Source organism: Malus domestica, chromosome 07, assembly GCF_042453785.1.
Source record: "Malus domestica chromosome 07, GDT2T_hap1".
NCBI classification, from domain to species: domain Eukaryota; kingdom Viridiplantae; phylum Streptophyta; class Magnoliopsida; order Rosales; family Rosaceae; genus Malus; species Malus domestica.
Genome location: NC_091667.1, coordinates 8,983,748 through 9,002,219, shown reverse-complemented (window position 1 = coordinate 9,002,219; position 18,472 = coordinate 8,983,748). Strand labels below are relative to the sequence as shown.

Sequence of the window (18,472 nt, the reverse complement as noted above, 5' to 3'; positions counted from 1 at the left end):
TAAAAAATCTTTTTAAACTCCTCTAGATTCTTATTTGATCACGCCCTTTAAAATATAAATAGAATTAAAACAATTGTTTTAAAAAAAATTATTTGGGGTGGAAGGTAAAAGAAGTATTTTCTTGGTGTAAATGTAGGAAATTGGTTTAAACCATAACTATCCTTTGAAATATGACTATTGTCGACTTTTTACGGGATGGTGGGAATAAATTGATTATAAACATGCTATTACAAAAAATATAAATATCACTAGATTTTAGTACTATTTTTGCTCTTGATGACACTTATCATTGAAGGAGATTTACAAAAAAAAGTAAATATCACTAGATTTTAGAGATTTATAAAGTTTAAAATGATGTGTGTTAAAAGAGATTCTAAGCTTATCATTGATGCTATTTTGTACAAGTGCAGCATCTTTATTTTAACAGAAAATCATATTTTTATACTAAAAAGTCAATCATGATACTATTCACTTTACTTTTTATTTTACCTTTATTGTTAAAACTCAAAGTTTTCAAACCATTTTCATTAGTTTTGTTAAAATAAATAGTAGTGGAAAGAACTCATGTCACATTCCATACTATGGGCTGGCTCTTCCTTCTTCTCGTCTTCTTCGTTCTCACCACTTTCCCAAAACCCATCTGTATAAAAGTGCAAATCACACACAGAACCCCACTCAATTCAGATGAACCTCACTATCAGTGGTGTCCCATTCGTCAAATGCTCATCCACTCGATAGGTATTTCTTTTATTTTCTTGCTTTCTTAAATTTATTTTTACTCCTGGAAGCATTGTATCTAAGTTTCTTCTGCAAAGCATAATTTCCTGCTGATGTTGTATGAAGCAGTGTTTGTTCGAGTTTTCGTAATGCTACATGGAGGTATAATGGTTGAGCAAAATTTATATATTTAAGAGTGATTGCTGTCCTTGTTCATAAGTTATGAACATTTTATGTGATAAGCTTAATTTGAGTGAATTAGTTTGAATTCCGGTTTACAGGAATCAATTGTGTGTGAGAATAGCATTGTTCTTACGAATTCTAATCTTGATTCTGAAGAAAGTTGAACATAAAACCAATTGGCAATATGGGGTTGCCCAATCTTTTATAAGCCCATGCAATGTCCCTCCTCTCACCAATGTGCCATGAAGAAAGTTGAGGTTCCACCATAAAACCAATTGGCAATATAGAGAGTAGCCTAAGCCCATGCAACGTCCCTCCTCCTATCAATGTGTGACTCATTCTCAACAGATTCTGAACAAAGCAGCAAACAAAATTGTCAAATGTTGTTACATTTTTAGGATTGTGGGCAAATTGCTTAGCTGAGCATGTTGCATCAGCCTTTTCCCGGGAACTCGCAGTGCCTCACCTACATTTAGGTGCCTGATCATAGTCTTCTGAGACATTGGTTGATGTTTAAGTGTTGAACTTTTATGCAAAGCTTTCTGGTGTTTGAACTGTCTAACTAAAACCTTTATTTTTCCTCTTTGTTGTGGTTTGGGTTAGGGGATGGTGTCTGTCTAAGTATTTAAAAGGTTCTTGATATCCGATGGTTGATATGATATGTGAAATTATTTTGGAGTTCAAATGGTAGACTTGGGGATCGATGGTCGATATAATAGACAGTTCAAAAAGTTTGTTCCTTATCCTACCTTAACAAATATGTTCATTCTTATTCGTTCAAAGCGTTCGACCCCTTCAGACTTTGGTCTTGGGACTAAGAGGAAATTTGATCGCAAATCTATTTGCCTTATGGTCACAGTGACAAGTTAGAAAAGTTATTTGTCTTCTGGTTACTTGTTATCAGCTTTACTTTGCCAACTTAGTATAGCTTAAAATCGAGAAAACGCTAAGCAGGACAAAAGGTCAAAAGCTCATAATCTTTCTTAGCACTACGATAATTTTCTGCATCCTATAATATCCATAGTTTAATTAAGAGTACTTTATGCATGCAATTTGTGAAATGTTAATAGTCACCAAAATTGACAAGAAAGTTATAATATCTTATCTAGCATTTAGGATTTTTAACCACAATATATATTAACAGGAAGTATATTTACTTTTAGAACAAACAATTGTGCTTCATTAGACGAGCCACTAGACATAGCATCTTAGTTTCGTCACGTTCTTTGTACCTTCAATTTTTGTCACTTGATTGCTTGCCGTAATCACCTTCCATTATTTGATGGCAGAAAATCTTATCTAGCTTGTGTCGCTCCTCTAGAAGCAATTCTATTTGATATTGATGGAACATTGTGTGATTCAGATCCCTTCCATTATTTTGCTTACCATGAAATGCTTCAAGAAGTAGGCTTCCCTCTTTATTTCTCCCTCTCTCTCTATCATCCACATGCCCGTGCGCGCACACACATGCACAAACACACTTAGCATTTTTCTCCGACTCACTCTTTGGTGTACCACAGGTAGGTTTTAATGGTGGGGTTCCTATCACTGAGGAATTCTTCAGTGAGAAGATAACTGGAGGACATAATGAGTATCTTTGTGGTATTCTTTTTCCCAATTGGGATATTGAAAGAGCAAGACAGTTTTTCCAAGATAAGGAAACCATGTACCGAAGGTAAATTCAAAAATTGTCACGAAACTGCATGCTTATTATCAAATACATTTTTGGTAGATAATGCTTTGGTATTATTTGTTCTACTTCTTCTGTAGATGGAAGGAAATTATCTTAAACTGTATAACTACAGTCTTCCTCGACTAATAGGGAATTCTATTTCCTTATCAAGTTGTGGTATTATTTCTTTCAAATATAAGGACCCTATCTCTTGTCTCAGCTTGATTTACTGAGTGATATGTTGCAGATTGGTCTCTGAAAAGGTAGAACCTGTTAAGGGCCTGGATAGGTTACGCCAATGGATTGAAAAACAAGGCTTGAGACGGGCTGCAGTAACAAATGCTTCAAGACTAAATGTCGAGCTAATATTATCAAAGTTGAAGCTCACAGATTTCTTTGAAATTCTTCTTCTTGGAGAGGAATGCGCTTGAGCAAAACCATTTCCCGACCCTTACTTGACAGCACTTGAAACGCTTAAACTGTCAAATGAGCATGCTTTCATCGTTTGAGGTTTTAGCTCTCAGAACTTTGTGCTTTGCCATTAACAATAGCATTTGATCTCCAGTTAAATTTTGGCATACCTTGCACCAATCTTTGTTCTATTTTTGGTTATTCTGTTTCAGGAGTGAAAGCTGGAGTATCAGCCGGAATGCCGGTAGTGGGTTTAGGCACAAGGAATCCCGAGGAAGCGTTGATTAGTGCCGGAGCCTCTTTCGTTGTTAAAGATTTCGACGACCCAAAACTGTGGGAAGCACTGGAAGAGAATGTGAGGAAGGCAGAGTAACAACACTTACAACTTGATATGGCAATGCCAAAGAACAATGATAAAGTAGCAAAAGGTTTAAAGCTTAATTTATAGACACTAGCACATACACTCACAAATGTGTGTGAATAATTTCGTTTCATTTTTTATTTTTTTCATTAAGAAGTGTGATTAGTTTTAAAATAAAAGTTATGAAATGTGGCACAATGATGGGCAGTTTCTTCAAATGTGGGCGTATTTTTTTTAGGGGTGTGATATGCACCCACTTATTTTTACTTTTCACTCATCCTTTTAATTTTTGGTCGTCTGATCGGATAAATTGAAGAAGATTAAATGACAAAAATTAACGAAGGGTGTGTGAGAAGTAAAAAAATGGTGTGTGGATGGCACGCCCTCTTTTTTTATTTGTTATTTAAATAGGGCATGCATTGTTTACATGGTTGTGAGGTTGGTGTGAAAAAACATCAAAATTTATGTTGCATCTAACTACTAAATTGCACATATTTTTAATTTTTGTTCAATTTTGGTGAGAGGTTAAAATGGTAATTTCATGAAATCTTAGTTAACAAACAAGTTCTATTAATAGCCAGTATAGATTATAGTATTATGGAACAGAGACATCCTCATGAAATATGTTGATCCTGCTATGTGTGACGCTTGCCGATAAGAGATTAGGACGCATTGGTATTCGTATCCTTTTTAGTTTTGCGATGCTGGTGGTGTATAAAATGTGGTATTTAAAATGTTTTAAAAATATATACATACAAGAAACAAAGTTTATAGAAGCTAGATTTATATACATAAGTTCTCAATGATAATGTTTAATTAGATTTCTGAAGCCCAATTATGTGCCACGGTAGGATGTAACAGAAGTTTTCACACAATTATAAAGCAAATACCACATAGATTTTCGACACTCATTTTCATATATTATCAATTTTAAGAATTATTTTAGAAGCTATTTGTCACAGCCCATTCCGAAACTTTTGTCGGGAAAGTCAAAATGACGGATTTACCCTTAGCGGGGGCTAAGGTACGTGTGTGTGACATTATGTGAATTATTTCTATATAATTTTTGGGATTTAAATTTTAGTTTTATAATTTGGGTTAGGGAACTAGATGATGGAGGGTGAGGATTTAATGTTGGATAATCTAAACCCTCACACTCTCCCTCTCTCTATCCCGTAGCTCTCTCTCTCTCCTCCATCTCGACTCACTCTCTCTCTCACACCCATATTGTACGGCCTCACCCAAAACCCCCCAAAACTCAGTGGATCGAAGCAAACAAGGTAAGAATCTTCATCCTTGTGATGTTTTGAGTTGATTGGTGCTAGTTTTAGGACGTGGAACCTTCGATTTCACGTGAACCCGAAACCCCCATTTTTGGTCACTGTTCATGCACACGTGAAATGTTGTATTTCAGGGAATTCTAAGCTTATAGTGAGCTTAGTGAGGTCCCAAGGAAGCTCGGAGTGCTTCGATTGAAGGATTTGGACGTCGGGATCACGAGGTTTGGTTTTGGCCGGTTTTGCTTGAATTTTTCCGGTGAGATTTAGTTGTTTTTGAAGCTTAAAAATAGTGTATTGTGATTCTACATGTTTGGGGCTTCATTTTGGTATAAAATACGAAGAAAATGGTTGAGAAACGAAGGAGAACGAGACGTTCAAAGTTTGGCCGGAAACTGGCCGCCGGAAAGTTCAGTCCGGCGAGCCCGAGGTTAGGGATGGTGCGCGTGGGGACGCGTGTCCCCGTGCCTGTCCTAGCGCGTGCGGCCTCCAAAAAATTTTCTAAAAATTTCTCGACGTCGAGTAGGTCGATGTGGTATATTCATATACCCAAATTGAGCATTGTATGAGAAGTTATTTCGAATTATTGGTTATGTGTTTAAATTAACGTTTTTATAGTTGTTTCGCATATAGGTGACACCTATCCCGACGACGAGCGTATCCAGGGACGTCACGGGGGTTACGACCCATCGACTTATCAGTGAGTGGACAGTTTTGTTTTCATATTACCTATATACAACTGTTTTTCCTAGAAAATGCGTTTATATGAAAATTATGAATTAATTTGCCATGCATGCAATTGTTGAGATAATTAGTTTGATAATTGATGCATATATATGTGAATTGACGTGGTGGACGCACATGTGAGTTTTATTATTATTCAGATGAGTTATTTTATATGAATTGCATTGAAAGCTCATAACCTGCACCTAGGTGTTAGTGCTTATATTGTTATTCACCACACCGCACGCTCGTCTTGGATCCAAGTAGGTGGATGTCGTACAGACCATGTGAGGGTTCCGACATGCTAGTCGTATAGATCACTAGATGTGATTCCGACTAGTGGGTGACCTTAGTTATGCGCGCTGATGATTGATGAGAGAAGCACTAGAGCGTAATTATACACCTTTCATCGTACATACTACTTTATGTAGTTCCGAGTGACGTGCAGAGTTGGGCCGTATAGGTCACTGTGGTGACTCCGGCTGAGTGGGATGTTGAGCTTTAAAATCAGCCTTACAGGACCATTGTAGGATCTCCGGTTGATTTATTATTTCACCTGATTGATATTGATGCATTCTGATTATATTTTGGGCATGGCATATCATTTCTAAGATGTTATGTTAGTGGATGTGAGCTGAGTTTGTTGATGTGTATATATATACGTTTATATACTATTTTCTGGGAAAGTATACAGGTTTTACAGTGAGGGGTTAGAAATGTTTTAAATGAAATGTTTTGGAAAATCTTTGGTTTTACTGACCCACTCATCTTTGTTTTGTGCCCCTCCAGGTTCTAGTTAGCGGTTGGTGGCTCTCGACGTCCTTTTTTCGGCATTCTGACAGACGCTTTACATGTAGGACTCACCTGCGGGTGATGTACTTTTATTTTAATCCTACTTGACTGCACTTAAACCTATGCTCTGAATTTATGTGTTACTTTATAACTCATCCTTTTATTCTAGTAGGTTGTTCTACTAGAGATTGGTTTAAATTCCTTCATATTCTGTTATATCTTGCTTCCGTGTCGCACTTTTGGTTACGTCACGCTCACGTAACGGCCAGCACGCCTTGATCCTCTGGGTCGGGGTGTGTCAGTTTGGTATCAGAGCTTAGGTTGCAGTCCTGTATAATTGTTAATGCTTTAATGATCTTTTGATGTTTTATGTCAGAATTATGCCGCCTCGTAGAGAGCGTAGGGAGTCCCGCCGTACTCCTGACCCTAATTTCTCGGATATCGTTCAGTTGGGGGAAGCAATGGCTCAGGCTTTTTAGAATGTAATTCGTCCTCCTCCCCCACCTCAGAGGACACCCTTGGAGACCATGTACAATTTGAAATTAGATCGTTTTATGGGTGATGAAGGTCATGAGGGGGCAGAGAAATGGCTAGATCATATTGAAAAGACGTTTCAGGTGATGCAAAGTTAGGGGAACTTTCCGGCTGATAGGTGGGTAGAGACCACTACCTGGTTTTTGGGTCGAGAGCCGGCAAATTGGTGGAGGAATCAAACGCAGTTTATGTCCCCAGCTATGGCATCTGATTGGGAGGTATTTAAAGATAATTTCAAGAAAAGATTTGTCCCCCCAGAGTATATTGATCGCAAGAAACAGGAATTTACTCGGTTGAAACAGAGGAATATGACAGCTCATGAGTACTACAAAAAGTTTACTGATTTGTCTCGCTACGACCCTGATACAGCTGGTAATCAGGGAGAGATGCTTCGACATTTCAAATTGGGAACTAAGAGAAAGTGGCGTACCTTTGCCAGTGCACTTCCCTGCGCCGATTACCATGAGTTTTTCGAGATTTTGGTTAGGATGGAGAACTCTGATAATCTTCCCAGTGAGAGTGAGGATGACGAGGACAAGAATGATGGTCAGAAGAAGGATGATAAAGGTAAGGGTATCTTTATTCCGGGACCTCGTAAGACTCATAATTTTAAGAAGAGTGGAGCGAGTTCGAGTTCTTCTAGTGGTGGATATAGTATTACTGGCCCGAGGAGAGGTGGTGGTAGATTTTCTGGTGGGCCTAGATTTCAAAGGCAGAGGGATTCTGGTGGTGCTGGTGGTTCTGGCGCTCCGTGGTGCCGCCGTTGTAATTTCCGTCATCATGGTGAGTGTAGGAGAGGTAGTGGTGCTTGTTTTACTTGTGGGCAAATGGGACATCGGGCTTCTCAGTGTCCCCAGGGTTAGCAGAGACCGCAGCAGACCATTATGCCACCTCCAGCGCCGATTCAGCAGAGCTTTGGACCAGGCGGTTATGGCCAGTCGGGTCGTGGTGGTGCCTACCACTACCAGGGGGATGCTGCTCGGTATGCTCCCGGACCTTATCAGTATCCCTAGGAGCCTTATCCTCAGGCAGGGTATTCTTAGGACTTTGGGGGTTATTCTTCTTATTCGTCTATGCCAGCTGGTGGATCTCAGTGGCATCAAGGAGGTCAGCCCCGTCAGGGGGAAGTTGCTACTGGTGGTGCAGGATCATCTAGGCAGCCTAGTCAGCCAAGCCAGGGATGTACTTCTCAGGGACGAGGTAATCAAGGCAGTAGAGGTCGTGGTAGACGACAGCAAGCTCAGGGGCGTGTTAATCACATCTCACTGCAAGAGGCTCATAACCATCCAGACTTGATCATGGGTACGTTAAATGTTCTTGGTCATTTTGCTAAGGTTTTGATTGATTGTGGTGCTACGCATTCTGTGATTTCTCATACTTTTGCTCAAATGACCTAACATCACCCTTCACCTCTAGGATTTGATTTAGAGTTTGCCATGCCTAGAGGAGATAAATGTTATGTTGATAGTGTGTATCTTGGGTGTCCAGTGATGGTAAAGGGCGTGGTTATGTCAGCTGATCTTATTCCGTTAGATATTGTGGATTTTGATGTGATTCTAGGAGCTGATTGGTTGCATTATAATCATGCACATATTGATTGTTATGGTAAATCAGTTACTTTTTATCGTCCTGGACTACCCGAGGTTACTTTTGTGGGCGAAAGAAGTGGGGTGAGACATGGTGTTATTTCTGCCATAAGAGCAAGGAAATTATTATCGAAGGGTTGTCAGGGATATTTAGCACATGTGGTGTTAAATGATGTTGTTCCTACTAGTATAGAAGAAGTTGGTGTGGTCAGACATTATCCTGATGTATTTCCTGATGATTTGCCGGGGTTGCCGCCAGACAGAAAGGTGGAATTCTCTATTGATTTGCTTCCAGGTACTGACCATATATCTCTAACTCCTTATAGAATGGCTCCTGCTGAGCTGAGAGAATTGAAAATTCAGTTGCAAGAATTACTTGATAAAGGTTTCATTCAACCTAGTTCGTCACCTTAGGGTGCCCCAGTATTATTTGTGAGGAAGAAAGATGGAACTCTGAGATTATGCATTGATTATAGGCAATTGAACCGGGTAACGATTAAAAACCGTTATCCATTGCCTCGCATCGATGATTTGTTTGATCAGCTGAAAGGTGCGTGTGTATTCTCTAAGATTGATTTGAGATCCGGGTATTATCAGTTGAAGATTAAAAAGGAAGATGTACCTAAGACAGCTTTCCGAACTCGTTACGGACATTATGAATTTCTGTTTATGCCATTTGGGTTGACTAATGCACCTGCAGCTTTCATGAGGTTGATGAATGAGGTATTCTAGCAATATCTTGATAAATTTGTTATTGTTTTTATTGATGATATTACTCTAAATCTAAAGCAGATCATATCCGACATCTTAACTTGGTATTAAAGAAATTGAGGGAGCATCAGTTGTATGCTAAGTTCAGTAAATGTCAATTTTGGTTTACTGAAGTGGCATTTTTGGGGCATGTTGTATCGGCTCAAGGAATTCAAGTTGATCCTCAAAAGATAGCAGCGGTGAAGAATTGGGAGCAACCTCGAACCGTCACTGAGGTACGAAGTTTTCTTGGTTTAGCAGGTTATTATCGACGGTTTGTTCAATATTTTTCTATGATTGCTTTGCCGTTAACGAAGTTGACCAGGAAGGATGTTAAATTCGAGTGGGATGAAAATTGTGAGCGGAGTTTCCAGCAATTGAAATATTGCCTCACTCATGCTCCAGTATTGATACTTCCTGATGATAGCGGTAATTTTGAGATTTATAGTGATGTTTCCTTGAATGGTTTGGGATGTGTTTTGATGCAGCATAATAAAGTGATTGCTTATGCTTCTCGACAGTTGAAAAATCATGAAAGGAATTATCCTACTCACGATCTTGAATTGGCAGCCATTGTTTTTGCTTTGAAGATTTGGAGGCATTATTTATATGGTGAGAAGTATAAGATCTTCACTGATCACAAGAGTCTTTAGTATCTGTTTACTCAGCATGATCTTAATCTTCGTCAGCGAAGGTGGATGGAATTGTTAAGTGATTATGACTGCACTATTGAGTATCATCCGGGTCGTGCTAATGTGGTAGCTGATGCACTGAGTAGGAAACCTCAAGGTAGACTCAATGCCTTATATGCTAGCCGTGTTCCTCTTCTTGCTGAACTGAGGGCAACTGGAGTAAGGTTGGAGTTGGAACACCGAAGTGGAGCTTTTCTTGCTAGTTTTCAAGTCAGGCCAATCTTGGTGGATCGTATACTCGAAGCTCAGATGGTGGATGAGGAAATTCAGGAAATGATTCAATTAAGAAGTGAAGGGAAAAAGAAAGACCTCAGAATTCGAGAATCAAATGGTATGCTTATGCAGGAAAACATAATGTATGTTCCGAATAATGAGGAATTAAAGAAGGAAATTTTGGATGAAGCGCATTGTTCAGCTTATGCGATGCACCCGGGAGGAACTAAAATGTATCACACCATTCGACCATTTTATTATTGGCCGGGTATGAAAAGGGAAATTGCAGATTATGTGAGTAGATGTATTATTTGCCAGCAAGTTAAAGCAGAAAGAAAGAAGCCATTTGGGCGAATGCAACCACTTCCCGTTCCCCAGTGGGAATGGGAAAATATAACCATGGATTTCGTGTATAAACTTCCTCGTACACGAAACAGATTTGATGGTATTTGGGTGATTGTGGATCGACTTACCAAGTCAGCGCATTTCATTCCAGTGAGGGAGAAGTATCCTCTGAATAAATTGGCTAAGTTGTTCATTACGAAGATTGTGAAGTATCATGGAGTTCCAGTGAATATTATTTCTGATCGAGACCCAAGATTTACTTCTAAATTCTGGGTGGCTTTTCAGGAAGCTTTTGGTACGCAATTGCTTTATAGCATTGCTTATCATCCTCAAACTGATAGGCAATCAGAGAGGACTATTCAGACGTTGGAGGATATGTTGAGATCTTCAGTATTACAATTTGGTGATTCCTGGCATGATCGGCTAGACTTGATGGAGTTTGCCTACAATAATAGTTTTCATTCGAGCATTGGTCAAACTCTCTCTCCCTCACAGATAAATGCATAAGCTGTGTGGACGTAGCCCAAATCTTGGGGTGAACCACGATACATCTTGTGTTATTTACATTACTTGCAGATTCACGGTCGGATTTACGTTGTTACAAGACCTCTGGTTTTGTGCATCAACAAAACGTACCAAAATAAAAATAATGTATGAATATTAACAATATGTATCAAATCAAACGTACCAAAATTACAAATAAACAGACCAATTAATAATTTTTGTAAATTCAAACATACCCGCAGATAATATATACGTAATGTATTGTACCTAATAATAATTCGTCAACAATCATACTTAAAAAAAAACAACAAAAAAAAAAATTTCACAAAAAATTGAAAAAATTACACAAAGCTGATCACCAACTATTTGAAAAAGAGAAAACCATTTAAAAAAGAAATAATATTAAATGTTTGCATAACAAAAAAAAAAAACTATGGTCGAAAAAAACATATTTGGAAGAAGAGAATATATAGTTTAATTACTAATATCTCCATTAAATAAGAAAAAGTGCATCATGCAGATAAAAGGATAAATTAAAAAATTATTTTAATTTTAAAAAATAAAAATGATTATTGATCAAAGCTCTTTAATTAAATTTAAAAAAGGCACAAATATTTAATTTAAATGATATAAAAAACTATAGAAAATTCTAATTTTTCGAAAACCCACTTAAAATCTTAATTAAATATCCATGAATTCATTAAAAAAAAATTAAAACCCCTTAAAATCTTAATAATACACAACCTTACAATATGTTTGGATGAGAGAAATAAACTTGGAATTTAGATAAAAGTCAGAATTTATAAATTGACATGCACCAATTCCCTTATTTGGATTTATAACATAGAAATTTAGAATTTCAGCGTGGAAAAAAAACTTATAATTTGAGGCCTCCAATTTCCAAGTTTAAATTTCATGTATATATGTGTCATTTTCCAATTTCTATGATTGAGAATTTAAAAATAACAAATTTCGTTTTCAATTCCATTGTTCTTTTAAGTTAACCAAACAACAAAATTTACAAATTCTAAAGAATAAAATCCCTTTATTTCAATTTCCGTCATTTTAAAATTTAATCTTAAATTTGTGTTAGTGTAACGCGTATAGGATGGACAAAATCCCCGCGCGGGACTCTCTTATCGCCGCCCCTTTCTCATCAGTACAAGAAGCTCCTTCCTCTGGATTTGCATCCTAAGAAACCAGGGCCATCAGGACCCTTCTCACCAAGCATCGGGTACGGCTGATCTCCATCCCATTTGAACCCGATTTATAGTTTCGGTAATTATGCCTCTTCCCTTTTCTCTTTCTATAATTTCGTGAATTGGGTTTTTGTATCTGGATAATTTCGTGAATTGAGCTCATCTGATTTCAATTGGAGTTTATCGTGATTATTTTTCTGATTATTTGGGTATTAATGTGGGATTTGATTATTTTCCGATTGGGTTTGGGATTTGATTATTATTTGGGTATAATTGGGTTTGTGATTTCATTATTTTCTGATTATTTGGGTATTAAAGCTTGGTTTTGAAAATATTCATGTTCCTCATATATTCTATGTGACAATTTATCTGCACTTCCGGTTATTTGTGAGACAATGCTGGGGTACAATTCCTTTTTTCTGCTTTGCAAATGAGTTCTGTTTCTGCTTGCTTTTCTGGGGTACAGTGTGGGTTTGCGGTTTTTAGCCGAAAGTCTCTTACTTTGCAATCTCTGGTTTTGAAGAGTTACTGGAGAGGAAGAGCTAAAGCTTCTTCATTTTCATTAATTTTCTTTTAAAATATTGCGGTCCAGAATGTTTCTTTTTTCCTACTATTTCCAGATTGTCTCTTTAAGTTATTCATGTTTTAATTTTCTGTAGATCTGTTGTTCGAATCCAGTGTTTGGTAGATCTATGGGTTTCGTTAGATATTGGTTCTGTAATTTAGTTTCAAATATTTCAATATTTTGGAGTAATTTGTTGTACTAATCAGTGTTTGAGATAGATTTAATTTAAGACAGTGAAGAAGCTCGACTGCATCAGCAATGGCGACGGTGCCGGAAACCTCGTCGGAAGAGAATCCAACCCTATCACACAGCAATTCCATAAGCCACAGTCCCCAACCCCTAGACCAACTCACCACACCGTGGGTCGACTATGCCGTCGAGCAGGCTCGGATTTACCAGAAGAACGTTGAAGAAACCTTTGAATCCGCCATTGCAGCTTCTAGGTCACGTCTCTCCGAGATTCGAGCAACCTCCGCCGCTCATTTCAGCCAAACTATTGTAAGGAGACAAATTCCCCTCAACTTTTGCTGAGCTTACAAATTTTGGTAATTGAGATTGCTTGGCACAGAGGGAACTAACAAAAGTTTTTTATTTTTTCACTTTGTATTACGTAATTTAGATTATCTAATAGTTAATGAAACTTTCAAAAGTTTAGATTGTTAATTTTATAATTTTATGAGGAAAAAATTGTGAAAAGAAATGTGGTTTGTAATTGTGTCTTGTTTTGTGCATAGTGTTGATTCCGATAATTCAGAATTTATTTGCACCATGCCGAAAGTATTGCGTTTGGGCATTATTTTCCGTCAACACACACGAATCATTAGTTACTTGGAGAAAGTTCTAGTTGATGATGAGTTTATACTTATTTGAGTTGAATGTGTGAATGCAGAACTCTCTGGAAGATATCAAATCTAATTGTGGTGCTTACGAGGAACTTTTATTTGGGAAGATTAAAGGTAACTGTTGGTTTATCATTTTTTTCCTTTGAGAAGACGAAAGTAGAGTTTCCCATTTCTTTTTGTTTACATTGTTGATTATTTTAGAAGTTTATATTTACACTTTTTTGGTGCAGAGGGTGTTCATGTTGCAGCTTCAAATCCCATGATTACAGCTGGAGTTGCAACTGGATTGGGGTTTCTGCTTCTGAAAAGTATGCATTAATTTCATCGGCAGATTCTGTCATTATCGGTTTTTGAATGGTTGCGTGCATTCAAACTTTGATTGCTACGTAGTCCACATAACGTTATCCTTTAGTACTTACTCTAGTAGGTAACTAATCTAAGAAAACCTGAGATGTTAAATCTCATGGATGCTACTAATTATAGATGACCGGCAACACTTGAAGTTGTATAGCAGGCAATTTTAGTATATTAGATTCCATGATAGTACTGTATGTGGACTACATTGTAGATCTAATCACAATTTAAGATGTAAAAAGTTTTACTTAATATCAAGTATCAATCCTTGGTCATTACCCAATTTTTAGTTATTTATTTATTTGTGTCTACCTGCAGGACCACGACGCCTCTTGTACCACAAAGCCTTGCGCCTTTTTGTGAGCGAAGAGGTAAGCATGGACTGTTTAAACTTTAAAGACACATTCAATTGCATTGTTAGAATCACCAACACCTTTCAGAAAGAGGTGAATCTTCATATTTAGTGCATTGTGTAGCTATGTGACAATGACCAAGAGATGACTAGAGTTTAATATGATATTTATTATTCCATACTCTGGCAATACTTGGTTCGTACGTCAATTTTTATGATCAATGACCAGCTAGCTAATGTTAGTGGCCTTTTCTGAAACTTGTTTCCAACAGTCTGAGCATTCTTTTGTCCAATATTTAGGTAGTTTCATTATTACTCTTATTTGTAATGTATCAAAGAAAACAAGAACATGGTGAGGGGAAGAAAAGTCAGAACCATGAAGACCTTTGTTCTCTAGAGCCAATTAAGGTGACATGGTAATAATCCCAAAAGTTGGCAGTATAATGTGCATTTAAGAAGGGAAGTTTATGTGAGAAACTAATTTCATAGGAAAAAATTAACAACAATTCAACTAAGTTAACAAAAGATTTTTGTGGCATGATGCGAGAAAACAAGGCTTAAAACTCATGAAACTGTATTTTAGCAAGCACATGATGCATAGGCATAATATCATACATGGGGATTGCTTCAGCACTTGTTTCTTTGTGCAGTCTTTACTTTCTAGAGCTGATGCCAAAGTTAAGGAGTTGCGACATTCAATTGATCTTCTAAAGGCTGAAAGTGAAAAATTAGAGGTGAACTCTCTCTCTCTCTCTCTCTCTCTCTCTCACACACACACACACACACACATAGTCATTCACTGTTACAAAATCTGTTGCTCGTTTGTGCCTTGTGCAAGGGAATTCTTACTGATATAGATTATATCGGAGAAACTCTTTTGCAAAGGAAATATATGAAGAATATTGGACGTCCATACTAGTTTAGGATGTATGAATTGAATACCGAGTAGCATAATCAACAAGAAAAATAGTTTTTTCCTGAAAATAAGATGTGTTGCTTTTCTTTAGCTCCAAAATTTAGCAAACATAGGGTTGTCATTGGCATAAGAACCTTGGGATGATTTTGAAATTTTCATTTTCTCTTTGAATTTACCATATCAGATGTTTGAGAAATAGCAACTAGAAGTGCCAATTGAACAGTCTACCTGAGTAGTTAGCTAAACGGTACCAAAAGGCAGCCACTGACTCTGACAGAACTGTACATGCACAAACTGGAAAACCTTTGGGTTCAAAGGTTTGATTGTCACCTGAAAAATTGTGAGAATAAATGTTAAAGATTTTTCTATGAGCATCATTAAAGTTTGAGGTAGATATCTGATCATTCATATGCCACCTGACAATGAATGGGGAAGATTTCCTTTTCCAAGGGCAGCCTATGAATTAATGTGCAAGAAAAACTTTATTGTAACAACTTTAGAAGGATGGTATCAGTCTTCTATTAACATGTGGAAAATTTGATGGATGATTGAAATATAAAACTTGAGTCGAAAATAGGTTTTGCATTCTGGGTGAAAGATGTAGGTTTTGCATTCTGGGTGAAAGATGTAGGTTTTGCATTAATGAAGGGAAAGAAAGGAAGGGTAAGCAAAGTGTTTGCATAGTGGAATGTCCTGATCGATATTGTGCTTTAACAAAATGAGGGGGATGGAATCATTCTTCTATTAACATGAGAAAGAAATTAACCACGTGAAGATGATGTAACTTGAAGTTGAAGGATGAAGTAGTTTCAAAAGGCAGACGTACATTCTGGTTAATGGATTATATTTGTGCATTAATAAGGGGAAAAAAATAATTCTTAAAAGAATTAAAGGATGATTAATTGCTTGAATAATAGAATGCTATTATGCCCAGTTTAATAGTTTGCGCCCAGTTTCTTGTCTGTCTACCTTGGGACCTGGAAGGGCAGGGAGGGGTTGATATGGTAACGTGACAAATTTATGAAGTTGTTCTAGTGGGGTATTCCGAGGGTGCTAATCATATGCATTTGCCATTTAGTTAATGTCTTGTAGGCATGCATCAGTAGGCAACAGCTTCTTCGAAGACTTTGGCTGCTAGCTGTGAGAAAAGAATTATTGTAATGTTAGTTCAGGCAGTCAGATTGGTCATCATTTCTTGGAGTGACATTAGGTTTAACCTGGGCAAGCAGTTTAGTATCATTTGAATTGCAAGAGCTACTTCAACCCAAAAACTGAAGAGTTGATTGTGAGAAACTAATTTGTTTGAATATTGATATAAATGAATGAGTCAAGGACAAGAAGTAAACCCTGCAATGATCATGAAAGAAGCAAAATTAATTAGACTAAATAAAGATTACAGAGAAAATTGCCTTTCCTGCTCTGAGTTTCTAGCCTGCTTTTAGTGCTCATCGTGTTTAATCTGAGGAAGCATATCTAGAAATTGAACTCATGGGTATGGTTATCGTTTTCAGAAGCGGGCATTACATGCTGAAGAGGAATCGACAAGGGGAAGGACAAAACTCAGGTTTGCATTTATAAAAGTGGAGCAATTTATAATTCACTCCCATTGCCGTAGCACTTACTTTTTATGTCCAAATTTCTATTTGCAGACAAACAGGGAAACAAATCCAAAGTGTGATTCGCTCAGCTTATAAGGCTGAAAGACAAGCAGCAGGTATGCAAAACCTTTTGACTCTAGAGTTTGATAACATTAAGCAGTTAAAAGGGGAGGCGAATGAGACATTTTGTTTCTGTTGCTTGAACATTGTTTTTTCATTCTATCAGGTTTGAAAGATATCCTTGGAGAGCTTCCCAGAAGAGAAGCAGCTGTGTTTCGGTCACAAGTGAGTTATTTGATCATAGTATTGCACTTATTCATTTCTTCCTTATCCAGAAGTCGAAAACATATATCTTAAAGACTTAAAAGTTAAAACTCATAAATACAAAATCCACTAAAGAAAACGGATCTTTGAAGAGGTTTATCACCTTGGGAAAGCATGTTACTCACATAGACAGTTCACTGAAAATAAAGACAGTGGATGAGATAGAAAAAAGAAATTTCTCCATCCATGTCCCATGTTTCTGCTTATCCACTGGTTTGTATAAAAATTCCTTGTTGCAAATTTCACATGCACTTTGCACAGGAATGCTAATCTTGGGTTGTCTCGCTTGCAGGTTTCCAAACTAGCTATCGAGGCAAAGAAAGAAAGGAATGCTTTGTCAAAGGAGGTCACAAAAATTAGCAATTATGGGATCTCAGTCTGAGAATTCTCACCTGCATTCCGTCGTTAGAATGTACCTCATCAAAAGTGTCAATAATTGAACTAACTGCAGTACTTGGAGCAATCCGTGCTCATGAGTTTTGTAGAAGGCGATATTGCTCAAGACTACAAATGTCAGCGTCACGTTAGGACTATGGAGATAAAAGTTTGAGAGTGATAAGTTGAACCACAGGCTTGTTAATTAACAACAAAACTTGCCCAACTTGCCGGGCAGTCTCACTAAATTTTTGTTGGAGTCACGAGTTCTTAGCTTTTATCTTGACCATTATCAAAGTCTAATGCTCTCAAACATCAAACATTAGGTCATTCCCACTTTGTCCATGTTTGAGTATCTGAACTGAAAGAAATGGAAAAATCCTCTCTTCCGGTGCGGTGACTTGAGCACTCCATTTGTAGCCTCGCATATTTCTCTTCCAGAGTTTTGAGTGTCTCTCATGCATTTGATGCAATTACTAGATTTAATCCTAATCGTAGTAGGAATTCCTCCCTATATATATAATCTTGTGTATTCGACCAAAAAAAAGAAATGCATACATAATTTTGTGTATGTTCAAAGAACACTACCTCCTCAAATTGAAACATAACAGGTCTTATTTAAAAATTAAATAAAAGATAAGTAAATCCATTATAACCTCTCTCAACCCCAGGAGGATCGTCTCTGGATCTTTTTTTATGAGGATCTGGGAATCCTTAAATCGTGTTCATTCATCGTATATAGTACGGTCAGTTTTTGTCAAGTACTATTCATATTTAATTTAAAATAAAAATATTTAAAATGATTTATATCGCACAATGTATGATGAACGGGCACGATTTAAGGATCTCTAGAATCCTCACAAAGAGGATCCGGAAAGGATCCTTATTCCTCTCAAGCACACCCTACGAGCGTGCATAGTTTGCATATATATACAGGCCCTCTTGACCATTAGATTTGGCTTTAATAAAATTCTGTGGTTGAGATTAAATCATAGGCCACATAATCTCAACCACAGAATTTCATTAAAGTCAAATTTAATGGTCAGGAGGATGTCCCATTTTTTATTAAAAATGAGGATCTCTTCCCTTAAAGGCTTCTTATATGAAGAAGTGGCAGTCGCACCATCCCCATCATCAAAGAGTTCTTTCTTTCTCTTTATTTCTTGTTAATGTTTTTGCTAGCCAAC

At 37.2% G+C, this 18,472-nt stretch overlaps 3 protein-coding genes across 10 annotated transcripts; all 3 read left to right on the top strand.

Moving 5' to 3' along the window:
* The first annotated feature begins 576 nt into the window (after positions 1 to 576).
* Positions 577 to 3,410, top strand: LOC103438949 (haloacid dehalogenase-like hydrolase domain-containing protein Sgpp). The gene is made up of 4 exons (XM_070824592.1): positions 577 to 738; positions 2,190 to 2,304; positions 2,421 to 2,575; positions 2,820 to 3,410. Exons 2-4 carry the CDS (start codon positions 2,293 to 2,295, stop codon positions 3,001 to 3,003), a joined length of 351 nt encoding a protein of 116 aa, XP_070680693.1. The 5' UTR covers positions 577 to 738; positions 2,190 to 2,292; the 3' UTR covers positions 3,004 to 3,410.
* A 3,460-nt stretch (positions 3,411 to 6,870) lies between these two features.
* Positions 6,871 to 12,685, top strand: LOC139197669 (uncharacterized). The gene is made up of 9 exons (XM_070825613.1): positions 6,871 to 7,528; positions 7,751 to 7,972; positions 8,087 to 8,240; positions 8,445 to 8,551; positions 8,681 to 8,745; positions 8,854 to 8,979; positions 10,542 to 10,659; positions 11,868 to 11,994; positions 12,619 to 12,685. Exons 1-9 carry the CDS (start codon positions 6,871 to 6,873, stop codon positions 12,683 to 12,685), a joined length of 1,644 nt encoding a protein of 547 aa, XP_070681714.1.
* Positions 11,747 to 17,548, top strand: LOC103438950 (RGS1-HXK1-interacting protein 1). Of its 8 annotated transcripts, none has more exons than XM_029105498.2 (10): positions 11,747 to 12,038; positions 12,743 to 13,022; positions 13,414 to 13,480; positions 13,597 to 13,674; positions 14,039 to 14,091; positions 14,723 to 14,806; positions 16,500 to 16,552; positions 16,638 to 16,702; positions 16,813 to 16,871; positions 17,203 to 17,548. In XM_029105498.2, exons 2-10 carry the CDS (start codon positions 12,783 to 12,785, stop codon positions 17,290 to 17,292), a joined length of 789 nt encoding a protein of 262 aa, XP_028961331.2. In that variant the 5' UTR covers positions 11,747 to 12,038; positions 12,743 to 12,782; the 3' UTR covers positions 17,293 to 17,548. The 8 variants fall into 8 exon arrangements, with proteins under 8 accessions (XP_028961331.2, XP_070680697.1, XP_028961333.2 ...); XM_029105500.2 differs by having other exon boundaries at positions 11,849 to 12,038; positions 12,755 to 13,022; XM_029105501.2 differs by having other exon boundaries at positions 11,855 to 11,994.
* Positions 17,549 to 18,472: the final 924 nt, after the last annotated feature.

Excerpts from the sequence above, each read along its gene's own strand:
- LOC103438950 (XM_029105498.2), top strand. The coding sequence starts at position 12,783 with ATGGCGACGGTGCCGGAAACCTCGTCGGAAGAGAATCCAACCCTATCA. Across the intron at positions 13,481-13,596 it reads TTTATTTGGGAAGATTAAAG|AGGGTGTTCATGTTGCAGCT; the intron begins GTAACTGTTGGT and ends TTTTTGGTGCAG. Across the intron at positions 16,553-16,637 it reads AGGGGAAGGACAAAACTCAG|ACAAACAGGGAAACAAATCC; the intron begins GTTTGCATTTAT and ends TTCTATTTGCAG.
- LOC139197669 (XM_070825613.1), top strand. The coding sequence starts at position 6,871 with ATGGCATCTGATTGGGAGGTATTTAAAGATAATTTCAAGAAAAGATTT. Across the intron at positions 8,241-8,444 it reads GTGATTCTAGGAGCTGATTG|TATAGAAGAAGTTGGTGTGG; the intron begins GTTGCATTATAA and ends TGTTCCTACTAG. Across the intron at positions 11,995-12,618 it reads CCCTTCTCACCAAGCATCGG|ATCTGTTGTTCGAATCCAGT; the intron begins GTACGGCTGATC and ends AATTTTCTGTAG.
- LOC103438949 (XM_070824592.1), top strand. Across the intron at positions 2,576-2,819 it reads AAGGAAACCATGTACCGAAG|ATTGGTCTCTGAAAAGGTAG; the intron begins GTAAATTCAAAA and ends GATATGTTGCAG.